Raw genomic sequence first — 13,602 nt, 5'->3', positions numbered from 1 at the left:
GATCAATAAACGTAAAAAGCCGCTCCAGCCACCAGTCAGCAGAAAAACACAATGTGAAGCGGCAGAGTACTGTCTCACACAGGCCGTAACGGCAAAAATCACAAAGTTTAGTTGGTGGGAATGGAGGCTGGTGCAGTCATCATGGAGGACAATATGGAGGTCTCTTAAAAAACGAAAAATAGAACTACCAGATGATCTGGCAGTCTCATTCGCTGGCATATATTCAGACAAAAGGATAATTCAAAAAGATACAGGCACCCCAGTGTCCACAGCAACACTGTGCACAACAGCCAGGGCGGCGAAGCAACCTAAATGCCCACCAGCAGAGGAATGGACGAAGAAGATGTGGTACATACATACAGTGGCGTTAGTCACAAAAAGGAATGAAATAGTGTCGTCTGCAGCGACACAGACACGGCCAGAGATGATCATACTAAGTGAAGCCAGTCAGAAAGAGGAAGACAGATGCATCATATGTCACCTCTAAGTAGAATATAAAAGATACAACAAACTAGTGAATAAAACAAAAAAAGACTCACAGATACAGCGGACAAACTAGTGGCTACCAGCGGGGAGAGAAGCAGGTAGGGGCAATACAGAGGTAGGGAATAAAAGAAGGGTTACTATGGCATTCTATGAAATCATTGTGTGAAACTTTGGAAAATTTTAAAGTACCATAAATGTTAAGAATCTTTCATTCAATAAAAACAGTAAAAAAAAAAAACAAAAACAAAAACCCACACTCTTCAAATTCTGAAAAAATTCCAGGAAGTGCCAAAAAACAAAGCTTGAATCTGCCTCATACCAGAAACTATTTGCATAGCATGTTTATATTGTATTAGGCATTATAAGCAATCTAGAGATGATTTAAAGTATACAGGAGGATGTATGTAAGTTGTGTACAAATACCATGGCATATTATATAAGGGAACTGAAGAGTATCCTTGGGTTTGGTACCTGTAGACAGTTCTAGACCAAACCCCTGTGGATACTGAGGGATGACTGTATACATAGGTAACATTTAAAGAAGGAACCAAACTGGCTAATGAACAAGGTAAATTGAAATCTCACAGTAATCAAGGAAATGGAAGTTAAAACTAGGTATTTTTCACCCATCAGATTGGCAAAAAGAGCAATGCTGTTTTAATTAACTGGTCTACTTTGGGCTGCAGTAACAAATCACATAGACTTGGGGCTTCAACAGCAAGCACGCGTCTCTCACAGCGCTGGGAGCTCTGAGATCGGGCCGAGTCCCTGCTGCACGCCCTCCCCCTCTTCCTGGTTTCCGGATGGCCTCTCTTGAGGTTCTCTCCTCTCTTCTCCTAAGGGCAAGAAACCCATTCAAGAAGGTCCCACCTTCATGTCCTAATTCTCTCCCAAAGGCCTCCTAACACCATCACACTTGGGAGTTAGGATTTCAATGCATGAGTTTGGGGGAGGGTACACAAACATTCAGTCCATGACAGCAACCTCAAGCTTTATAAACACACATTTTAAAAAAACCACTCACTAGATCTGGTTTCTGTGTATTAAGAATTCAGTAGTGGTTCAGCTGGGCAGGTCCCACTGTGTGACTCCTTCTCCTCAGGTGTCCCTGAAGTCTGGAGGGGGATGGAGGGAGTCCTTGGTTCCTCTCCACACCTGTTTGAGAGGCCTCCTAGCACAGCAATGATCTTCCTCCAGAACAAGCAGTCCAAGGGTCTTCTCTGGTGGCTCAGACGGTAAAGAATCTGCCTGTAATTCGGGAGACTGGAGTTCAATCCCTGGGTAGGGGAGAACCCCTGGAGGAGGAGATGGCAACCCACTCCAGTATACTTGCCTGGAGAATCCCATGGACACAAGAGCCTGGCAGGCTACAGTCCATAGGTTCCCAAAGAGTCAGAGACAACTGAGCAACTAACATACCAACACCAACGGCGACAGATAATTTTCTGGGCCATTTCCTGTGAGCTGTCTTATACTGAAACTCCCATCAGGTGGAAGAAGTTAACTGCACGATGACCAGACTGTAGCCATGACATTGTTGCTGTTCAGTTGTTCAGTCGTGTCTGACTCTTTGTGATCCCACGGACTGCAGCATGCCAGGCTTTAGTCCATGACATAAGCTGTCACAGTTCTGAGAACTGGTTTCAATGAAATGGGGACAAATCAACCGAGGAAGTGAAAACTAACTGTACCTAAAACAATCAAGATGATGCTGGTCAGACCACCGATGACCTATTTCCTGTTCTCCTCCTGCCCCCAATCCTTCCCAGCATCAGGGTCTTTTCCAAAGAGTCAGTTCTGTGCATCAGGTGGTCAAAGGATTGGAGTTTCAGCTTCAGCACCAGTCCTTCCAGTGAATATTCAGGACTGATTTCCTTTAGGATGGACTGGTTGGATCTCCTTGCGGTCCAAGGGACCCTGAAGAGTCTTCTCCAACACCACAGTTCAAAAGCATCAATTCTTCGGCACTCAGCTTTCTTTATGGTCCAACTCTCACATCCACACACGCCTACTGGGAAAACCATAGCTTTGACTAGATGGACCTTTGTGATGGCAAAGTGATGTCTCTGCTTTTTAACGTATCGTCTAGGTTTGTCATAGCTTTTCTTTCAAGGAGCAAGGGTCTTTATGAGACTGCTTGTCCTGCTCCAGTTTTTCTCACAAGGAGTGTTGGTCCATTTACCATCCAAATGTTCACTGTGCCGAAACCAGACACTTCACAAGATAGGTGGGAGTCAAGTCTCCCCAAGTTTACCTATTTGGCCACTCCATGATCTGTGATTAACTTCAGAGTTTGAGTCCCAGAAAAACTTCTAATATTCAAGACATATTAATAAATTTAGAGGTACAAACTACTACCTTTCTTTTAAATCTAAGTTTTCAGCAAGAAAGTGATCCTCAACAGAGTGTACAATTAAAAACAAAATAGAATACCATTGTTTCAGAATTTCGGTATTTTATAATGCTTGTAAACGCGTTACTGGGCGGACACAGGGTGAGAAAGTCTGAGAAGGTACTTTTCTGGCCTGGAGAGCTGGGAAGGCCCTCTGTAGACTGTCAACACAGGCCTCTGCGGGTTGGGAATGCAGGGGTCATATTTCTCACCGCCCCCACAGCGCGCTTGCACACAAACACTTCACACATGTTCACGAAGTTTAACTGGAGAAGTTACACCCAACACAGCATGAAAACTCTTGATATATCATATGGATACTGAATAATACAGTTACATAGTTTCAAAGTCAAGAAAAAACATTTTATTCAATGAGGTAGATAAAAATACTCAAAAATAAACTCAACAGTAAAGCATTTTCAGAAGTGCCCACATACCATGGATTTACAATGTATCTTTGAATTTATGCAATGTTGTTTTCATAATTCTTGGCTATTCAAGTGGTTTTCAATATTCAGCATACTTAAGATTTTTACTTAGCCAAAGTAACCACTAAAAAGATGTAACGCAAAATAATTTATTTCTTAAATGCCTACATATTTACAATCATAAAAATTTTCATGCATTATAACATGAGATACATGTTCACATTTATTATAAATTTAAAATCTTAGGAGATCTATTTCAGCTACTTATGGAAAAAGTAAAGGCTGATCAGAAACTGTCAAATTACTATTATTAGCTGAAGATTTTATCATAATCCTGAATAGCATTTAGTCATGAATACCTTCCCTTTACTTTTAAAGCCAACAATTACAATTTTTAAGTTAAATTCTCATAGTAGGGCAGTAAGATTTCACTCCAAATCAGAGTCACATATGGAAGGGAGCTTTTAATTCGAGGTTTCATTATGGTCCATGGTATAAAGATATATTTTCATGAGGGTTACATGATGGATAGCCAACAGGGAAATGTGCTACCAGAGGGGAGCAGACTGCCAACTAAGCATGCATGGCACCAACAGACTACTTTAGAACAAGCTGTGTCCTTGATTACTGCCAGCTTCTCTGTAATGTTCAGGTTCTCAAAGGTCACTGAATTTTATAATTATCTCCAAACAATTTTCTTCATGGTCGTTTAAGCTTTGTCTAAACAGCTGGGTGTGTTGCCAAGCAACAGGACCATCTCCTCTGCTTAATTCTGCTTCCAGAATAACTTCAGTGGCCCCAGAAAAGTCGTGATAGGAGCGAAGCGTTTTATCTATTGGAGGAAAAAAAATTAATACATTGCTTTTGGTAAGAACACAGAGATAGCTTTGAATGCATTTTATATAACTACCTTATAGGTAAAAATCAACCCTTAAAAAATTAAATACAAATTATTCTTTATGGAAGAAATGTGTCCTCTGAAAAAGGAATGATTTCTCTCTTTCCATTTGTGCTTTCCAATAAGAAACATAAGGCCTTTTATTATAATGAGGTTAAAGTACAGGTTTTAACGGAAACTTTTTTTTAACTGTAGTAGTATGAATAACTCCAGGGTAAGAAAAACCCTTAACTACATTTCAAGTAAGTACAACTGCTCTTCAGAGCATTAAACACACCCTTCATGATTAGCTCTCCAGTCAGATGCTTACCGCCTGTCAGTTTCACTTGTGCGGCATCAGATCTCAGTTTCCACTGTACTGTTCCCGTCTCAAAGGTCTGACTACTTGTCCGAATGGAAATACTATCTACTTTTAGGCCAACTGACCCACATTCAAACTTCCAGGAAATGTAAGCGTAAGATGACCCTTCCTTGCGGGCTAAATACACCTGTAGACAGGGAGGGGAAAAAGGGACCGTCAGGAATAATCAAACCGTGTAAGAGCACGGACCCTCAGAGCCTGTCACATGTACTGCGAACAACTGGTTATTAAAAGCCTCATTTTTCCCCACTGCAAAGATTTTTGGAGAAGGCAATGGCACCCCACTCCAGTACTCCTGCCTGGGAAATCCCATGGGCGGAGGGGCCTGGTAGGCTGCAGACCATGGGGTCTCGAAGAGTTGGACACGACTGAGCGACTTCACTTTCACTTTTCACTTTCATGCACTGGAGAAGGAAATGGCAACCCACTCCAGTGTTCTTGCCTGGAGAATCCCAGGGACGGGGAAGCCTGATGGGCTGCCGTCTATGGGGTCACACAGAGTCAGACGCGATTGAAGTGACTTAGCAGCTTAGCAAAGATTTTTACTGCTAACAATTTTTCATGTTACTAGCATCTCTTGCTAGGGACGGAAGGTAATAGTTGAATGATAGGTGCATCAATTAGCACAGCCCTAAGGCTGCCCGCTAACCGAATTTTGGTGAATTATATTCTCTTTTAAGTGATTAAGCCCAGCTATTTAAAATGAACTTTATGATGAATCTGGATGAAAATGAAGAGTCCTCTTAAATGCAATTATTCCTTAATTTATCTTCTTCTCTTAAGCCTGGGTTTTCAGATAAGCTTTCCTAGAATGAGATGGGCCACACCCTATAAACCAAGAGATACCTCAGTTACTGCTAAAGTAATGGTGCTGGTTGAAAAGGCCATGTCCACCCTCCTCTCGTGCCTCTCTGAACATCTGATGCCTCTGCCATCAGCGCGCTGACCAACATGCTAGAGGCGGCGTCCAGGTTCCCCAAAGCCTCCAGTCCATCTGCTCTCACAGGTTCATCTACACTCTGCAAATGCTGATACGAAAACGGATGTTCACTCACCCCAGCTCAACCCCCCGAGAATCTGACTCTTTAATCATTTATGCTCAGTGTCCAAACTCTCCACACAACAATCTGGGCATTTTAAGTCTTGGGGGGGAAAAAAACCAAAACCAAAAACCTCTTTCCTGGTCAATATGGCCACGACTTTACTCTCATTTTCCTGCACCTGCCTAATTAACGCTTTTAAACCCCACTTCCTTCCTATCACTTGCCTGGTCTCGAACTCACAGCAAGTGCCTGCCTCTCACATTACATCCAAACTCCTGGCTTTCATGGTCCTCCAGAATTTCATCCCGCCTTGAACCGCCAATACTCTGTAACCCAAGTATAACTATTTCATTTCAGATATACTTGTATTATGTAACTTAACCAAAGCATAAACTACTCTCTAGGGCATAGGTTCTAGATTTACAGGGTTTAATAAACAGTATCTATTTGTACCAGAAACCTGCACACACACACTCTTTCAGAAACATCTAATCTACTTCTCTGGGGCAAACAGCTGGAAGTACCACAAGAAACACACCTGCCATCCAATTCCGTACTATTCCAGCTTTCAGTCAAGTAAGAAGTCAATCACTGCCAGCATGCTATTGATATTTCATTCTATTTGGCGACCTATAGTTAGTTTTCTTCCAGGTTAAATGTGTCAGCTAATTTGAGTTCTCAGAATCAGCACGGTGGCGATAATAAAATCATTAAACAATCAGTCTCCAAGGAAAATGACTTAACCTCCTGAGACCAGAAATACACACCCACCTACTGCTGTTCTGCAGAGCAGACCCAGGCATGGGTGCAGCTGCCTGCCCAACTCCAGGACTGCGGGTGGCCACCGCAGCCTCCCTGCAGCTGTCTGAAGGGGACCTGGGCTCAGGGCTGCACCTGTGCTCCTGGGGGCCAGAGGGTTCACCTCTGCTGAACGACAGGCCTCTATGGGTTATCCATGACTTAACTACTCCTCCAAAGCAGAGGTTAGTAAAGGAGGTCATCTGAAAACAATGAGCCAAACAGGGGTTACTAGAAGAAAGGTGGTGGAAAGAAATGAAAAGACTGAGGGAAAGTGATCTTACTTCTGTGTGTCTTCTACGTCCTGTGTGTTTTCAGAGCTCAGTAGCTTCAAATGCCCCCCATAAAAGTGTAGGCATGTAAAACAGGATAGGCTAAAGTCAGGTTAACCTCAAATTTCGAGCTGCCCATAAGACCTGCCTTCATTGTATCAGGTGGGTCTGGGCCAGAACTGTTTTAACTATCACAAAAGGTTTCTGATAGCTATTGAACCTGTCTGAGAATTGCTTTTTCTAAGACTCACATTTTTCAGTTCTAAAGGCATCAGTTTTTAATGACTCTAAAAAGTTAAAAGACGGAATTCATCACTGAATTCTTAAATGCTTAAATGAACCTTTAAACACACTGTGAGCAAATAAAAGTTCCCTTAGGTTAAAGGAAGAGCACATGGAGATAAAACAGGTCTTATTTCTATTGAAAATTTATGTCATCTTTTTTGCACAATATATTCTCTATCTGTAGCATTTTAGCCAACTTATTTAACTCAGCATTTTTAGAGGCAGTAGGATGTTACTATATACAGTATACTCAAGTTTGGTAACTTGAAATCAAAACAGGATTTACATAAACCTCCAATTGTGGTCCTGTCTATGTGTAAAACCAACAGAACTAGTAATTATAATTTATTTAGAAGAAAAAAATACTTTATAACCTCTTAGTCAACTATTTGCTCTAAAGGTGGAAAAAAGCACTTCTGTAACTGCTGCCTGTTGCAAACTCCCGTCTGTGTGTTGCCTTTTAAACTCACAGGTGAGGTGCCCTGGCCCCACCCCGGCATCTGTGAGGACAGAAGGCACAAGACCGCCTGAGAAGAGGGGCGAGATCGCCAGAGTGGGGCCAAGCCGTGCTGCTCACGAGGTACCCTGACGGAACCGGTCATGCGGGCTGTGGCCATGACCACTGCTCAAGACTGAGAACAACGTGCACGTCAGCTTCCTCCCATATCTCCCATTCTTGTGAAGACCTTCACGGAACGATTTTCTGATGACTACACGCCAGGCTGGTCAGCCCGCTGCTCCGGTTTCCTGGAGGTCTGGTGTGTACTGCTCTTGTCTGAAGTGGTTCTCTAGCATGCTCTTAAAAATCAGCATTCTGCTGAGGCTGCTGAATGAGCTCTAATTAAGTTCACCAGGCAGTCAGTCATGCCTGCATCTCCAGCAGAGCAGCTGTATTTCAAGTCTTCCTCCAATGCGAGTTCACTGCCCTTGCTCAGGAATCTTATTTCTGGTTATTCCATTTCCTTGCTGAGGTCCATCATGAACACTGTCAGTTCCCACTGTCTGGTCCATGCTTCCTGTGCTTCCATTCGTAGCCTCCGGATGGCCAGTGTGACGATGGGCTTCCCTCGCCTGAATGCCTGCGTGGTTTCCTACTGCATAACTGCAAGGTCACCCAAGCCCCTAGGGCCTGACCCATCCATCCCTCCAACCTTACTTCCCCATATTTCCCACGACCCCCTCTTCTCTGAACCTGCCAGCTGTTTCTCAGGTTGGTGTGTTTGCATATAGTGTTTCTCACACTGCACTCTGAGAGGCTCCTCTGCCGCTGGCCTTGGCGGTGCAGAACTCCCTTCCCCTGCCAGGCCTTCTGGGACCTCGCGGCTCCTCCGTCTCACACGGCGCTTCCCTCGCTCGTCTCTGCAGCCGGTCCGCGTGTCTTCCTCTGGCACAAGCGGACCCTTGCTTCAAGTCTGTCTCGAAATTCACCGCTAGATCCTAAATGCTGAGCACAGCATCTGATTCTCAATGACTGCATCAATTCCTGACATCACGTCATGCATCAAAAAGCACTAACTCTAGTGGCAAAGAGAATAAAACTGTTCAAAAATACAGAGCATCTAAGAACATTTAAAAAGTGTCCTTAAAAAGTGAACTCTTCAGTAAACTCTTTAGCTTTTTATGTTCCTTCCAAATCTAGACATCGCTGAATGGTATATTTGTAAGCAGTAAAATTGAGCGAGTCTCTGTACTCCTGGGAGAGGGAAAGGTCTTTTCTCAACACCCACCGACCTGCTGCACGTGCCCCGCCGTGGCCCCCGCGAGGAAGAGTGTGGGGAGATGGGTCCTGCTTCTGGTGCAGAGTCCCTAGTGGGGAACTAGGAAAGAGCGAAAATACAGGTGCAAGTGGAAAACCCACGTTTTTAATGGCAACATATAACTTCTGAATTACCAGTTTCTACACGTACAGTTACAATTCTAGCATTTTTCATTTAGAACTAGAAATGTATTCATTCAGGTTTAAAAAAAAAACAAAACAGGGCCCCTTGTAAAAGTATATGAAGGCACACACTTAAGTAGGTGTGTCTGCATGCAATGACCCTCACATCTCATTTACCTTACTCAGAAGCTTTCTCACACAATACACCCGCCCCGGCTGTGAGATCTACTCAGAGCTCTAGAAGCACCTGCCACTCCTGTCTGACCACACCTCTCTCCTTCCAGCGCTGGGCTCCAGTGCCACCCACTCCACAGAGCTCTCTCTGCCGGCTCCCGCAACCAGGGCGTGTCTCCCTCCGGGAGTTTTCATGCCGGTGCGCTCGCATCCTCGCAGGCACAGCAGGCGCTTGGCCCACACATGCAGGTGGACGGTTGCGGGTCAGGACCGAGAGCCTGCCACAGACCGCCTCTGCTCCCCACACAGCGGTTCCTCCAGCATGCTGGGCTCCGTGCGGGAGCCAGCAGACAAGCCCTTGGTAAGAGCCACATCTGTCCCTTCCTGCTTTCTGTTCAGAGCAACCCTGCAACTGAGGACAGTCGTTTAGGACTTTTCATCAACCAGTCAATTACAGATACACCCATCTGGAAACTTTAAGTCTTGTTTTATCTATGTCCTTCTCTAACTAAAGAATTAAATTCCTACATCTACAATCTCAATAAGCCTATAAATCATTTTTAGCATATTACAAAAACATGGTCAAAATGCACACCAATTGAAGTTTAGGAGACAAACTTGTGGGGAAAAAGAGAAGCAAGCAGGGACCTTATCGGTGTGCACCCTTTGCACGCTGGGGAACGCCTAGCACAAGGATAAGCACGGTGCAGATGCTCAGAAACAACAGCAGCTGCTCCTCCGTGACTCTCCTGCTACATCCACGTGAGTGTCTCACAAGTGAACGACTTCGCACCTCTCACTTGGCAAGTTAAAGAGGCCCGTAAGCTCGTTCACTCCCATGAAATCTATCAGTATAGGGTCAGACCTAGCGAGGGCATGTGAGTAGCTCTGCACTTATTTTTGGTGAGTTTTTCTAAGGGAGGGGGTAGTTTAAAAGCAAAGCCTCTTTCTTATTACAGATAACATGTGACAACAATGTACACGTTGGTATAATGAACCACCACAGTCCCAGCATCCGTTTCTTCCGTTATTTTAGAGGAAACAGAAGAAATAAACCAATGTTGCTGCTCAACCAGCCACAATCCCTTGAAATGGAAGCATGTCGAATGGTTAGCTCTTGGGATTCCGAACTAAATGTTATGGTAGCTAGTAGCTTGCTTTGTAGCAGGCAATCAATACATATCCACAAAGGAAATGGGTAATAATAATATACTCCATATATTCATGCAAAAACTAGTTACAGGATTTTTTTTCCCCCCACGAAAGAATTAAATTCGGCCTCTGATGAAAACAGGTACTTTCGTGATACACACACACAAACTTCTAATGGACTTTTCATTAAACATTGGGAGCAGGATCTTCTTTTACAAGTTTAAGGATAACTAAACGTAATTCTCAATATCAGTTTTTACATTAAGACCAAGTGACAAATGAAGCCGATCTCTATTTGTTTAAAGAATGACTAAGATTTTAAACAGTTTCATGCATTACGTTACCATGTTCCAGTCTGTTTCAACTTTTCTGAATATGGATTCCATTCTCCACACACCATTCTCCCATCCAGAAATGGTTTGGTTATTACTTGAAACTCGGACATAATAATTTTTTACAATATTATAGCAAAGGTGGAGCTGTTTGGAAATCTTCTCATTTTCAGAGGGGATGAACAGGGTTTCTTTACTCTTGGGGAAAAAAAGAAGAATTAGTTTTTCAACATAATAGAAAACAGGCGCACAAAGAGGTACTGCTATGGAGAAGGGTGAAGCGATCTTTCAACGGGCAAGTGTGGTGGCGCCGCTGGGAAATTCGGAAATTCTCTTACAGGTTAAACATCATCAGTGTGGCGCTGACATAGCAACAGACATTACTAAGCAGAAAACAAGAAACATAAACTGCAGCTGTGACTTACATTTTGGGGACTGTGTGTCAACATGAATTCACTCCCACCACCACCACTTAACTGGACACAGCAGTCGTCTCCTACAGCTGAGTCCTAGCTTTTGACTCAACCTCTCCACACAGGTCTAAACGACTGCTAAGGACGTAAGTGGGGCACATCACTCACTTGCCTAACTTGCTGCACTGACCTCCTGCTGCCCTGAGACCCTAGGCCCCTGTGAAGGTGGCCGCACACGGCTCATCCTCCGCGACCTCCCCAACCTGACCCCACGCTCCCCCTCCCTGCTGCCTCCACGCCCCCACTGTGTCCCTCTCCTCCTCTAGCTCCTTACAAAGCCAACTCCTTCCTGCCTCAGGGCCCTGACACGGGCATTTGGAAGGCTGTGCTTGCTACTCTCCAGCTACGTGACTCTCCCCTCCAGGCCGCAGCCAAAAGTCATTTCATCAGCGTCCTTTCCTGATGCTAGAAGCAAGGACAGGATAGCTGGAAACGATCTTCTGCATGGGTGAAACTGCTACAAAAACTTATACCTTAAAATTGCAGGCAATTTTGCATTCTCTTACAAAATAAATAGTTTCTTTTAATGCAAAATAGTCCCCTAAATTCCTGAAGTCACTGAGTGAATCCACAGTTTGAGAAAGATGCTGCGTTCACCCTGCGTCCGCATGACACCGACAGCATGCCCCCCTCCCTTACACACGGGCACAGACGCCTGCGGGTCAGGTCGGTCCTCCTTGGTAGGGGGGATGGGGAGGTCCCTGTGGCAGCCTCCCTGGTCTCAACCATGAGAGGCCAGTGGGACCACCCCTCCCAGTTCTAACACCAGAAATGTCCCAGACACCGTGCCAAATGTCTCCTGGAAGGTAACATCACCCACTGCTGAGAACCACTGCTCTAGTCTGTATCAATGTCTTGCTTTTTAACTAATCATTGACTAATCAATCAATATACTAGGTAATGCTTTTTTATGGGGGGGTTAAACACTGGGTACCAGGTATTAACCAATGTGAAAACTTCAAATGTACAAGGCAAACTAGTACAGCCACTATGGAGAACAGTGTGGAGATTCCTTAAAAATCTGGAAATAGAACTGCCATATGACCCAGCAATCCCACTGCTGGGCATACACACCAAGGAAACCAGAACTGAAAGAGACACATGTACCCCAGTGTTCATCGCAGCACTGTTTATAATAGCCAGGACATGGAAGCAACCTCGAGGTCCATCAGCAGACGAATGGATAAGAAAGCTGTGGTACAGATACACAATGGAGTATTACTCAGCCATTAAAAAGAATACATTTGAATCAGTTCTAATGAGGTGGATGGAACTGGAGCCGATTATACAGTGAAGTAAGCCAGAAAGAAAAACACCAATACAGTATACTAACACATATATATGGAATTTAGAAAGGTGGTAATGATAATGCTGTATGCGAGACACCAAAAGAGACACAGACGTATAGAACAGTCTTTTGGACTCTGGGAGAGGGCGAGGGTGGGGTGATTTGGGAGAATGGCATTGAAACATTTATAATATCATATAAGAAACGAATTGCCAGTCCAGGTTCAATGCATGATACAGGATGCTTGGGGCTGGTGCACTGGGATGACCCAGAGGGATGGTATGGGGAGGGAGGTGGGAGGGGGGGTTCAGGATGGGGAACATGTGCACACCCGTGGCGGATTCATGTTGATGCATGGCAAAACCAATACAATATTGTAAAGTAAAAAATAAATTTAAAAAATAAATAAAAGTTAAAAAAAAAGAAAGTAGACATTGTAAGTAAAATAACTGGAAAACTAAAAAGAAAACAAACAAATGTACAAGGATTAGTAAGTAGAATATAAAATATCTTAGAAAGTATTTACAAATGTATAAATAAGAAGATAATTCCCTAGAACCTGTGATTATTATTGCCACAAAGATAAGGTAAAAAATAAAATCAGTTTATTATTTTTAGAAGGTGATTTTCTAAATATCAATTAGTATACTAGCAGATAACAATACTTCCCCATTCTTCTCTTCTTTATCAAAGATATTTCATTATCAAAGATATTTCAGAGTACTGCCATAAACCAGACAGAATTAAAATTTTTAAGTAGCATTATCTACGACTTTACTAAAGGATAATTAATTAAAAAGGGAAAAGAAAAATATGTATGTTGCTGAATATATCATTTATATTTCATAAATGCTTTAAAATTTAAGGTTAAGACAAAACTCTTTCTGAAAACATCACTAATGTTTCCTTCTTTGTCCAGCTGATTTCAAGATATATAGTTCCCTAATTTTTTAGGACTGACTTTTAAAATAAACATCTATTTCTAAAGAGAAAAATGACTTTTAAAATTCACAGCTCTAAAATGATCTCCATAATTGAGAACTTTAAAATTTTTTCAAAAGGGAAAACAATCTGGGCATATAGCCCAATTCCTATTTTCAAAGTTTAATTAACTTATATGCCATGCAAGAGGAAGCACACTTATCCATGAAAAGAAAAAGAAATGAAGACCTAAATACCCATATTTTAAACTGAACACAGCTGTGAGTGACACCGGCTCTTTTCAAATTGGCTTCATTTAGATCTCTACTTGTAATGAGCACTGCATCAGCAGTGATGGGAGTTATCTGTTGAATTCAGATCATTATTCTATGGCTGAACCACCACTTCTAACTGCCTGCT

At 43.1% G+C, this 13,602-nt stretch overlaps 1 protein-coding gene across 1 annotated transcript in view; it reads right to left on the bottom strand.

The window, feature by feature from the left end:
* Positions 1 to 3,219: 3,219 nt before the first annotated feature.
* Positions 3,220 to 13,602, bottom strand: part of NGLY1 (N-glycanase 1) — a 62,694-nt gene continuing 52,311 nt past the window's right edge. Inside the window, exons 11-13 of the mRNA XM_040243018.1 lie at positions 10,513 to 10,698; positions 4,515 to 4,692; positions 3,220 to 4,138 (exon numbers count right to left, since the gene is read on the bottom strand). Of these exons, the coding sequence (XP_040098952.1) occupies positions 3,963 to 4,138; positions 4,515 to 4,692; positions 10,513 to 10,698 (540 nt within the window). The 3' untranslated portion in view covers positions 3,220 to 3,962. The remainder of the gene's footprint in view (positions 4,139 to 4,514; positions 4,693 to 10,512; positions 10,699 to 13,602) is intronic.

Source organism: Oryx dammah, unplaced genomic scaffold (assembly GCF_014754425.2).
Source record: "Oryx dammah isolate SB20612 unplaced genomic scaffold, SCBI_Odam_1.1 HiC_scaffold_7, whole genome shotgun sequence".
Classification (NCBI taxonomy): Eukaryota; Metazoa; Chordata; class Mammalia; order Artiodactyla; family Bovidae; genus Oryx; species Oryx dammah.
The sequence above is the reverse complement of the archived record's forward strand: the minus strand, read 5'-3'. Positions and strand labels throughout refer to the sequence as shown.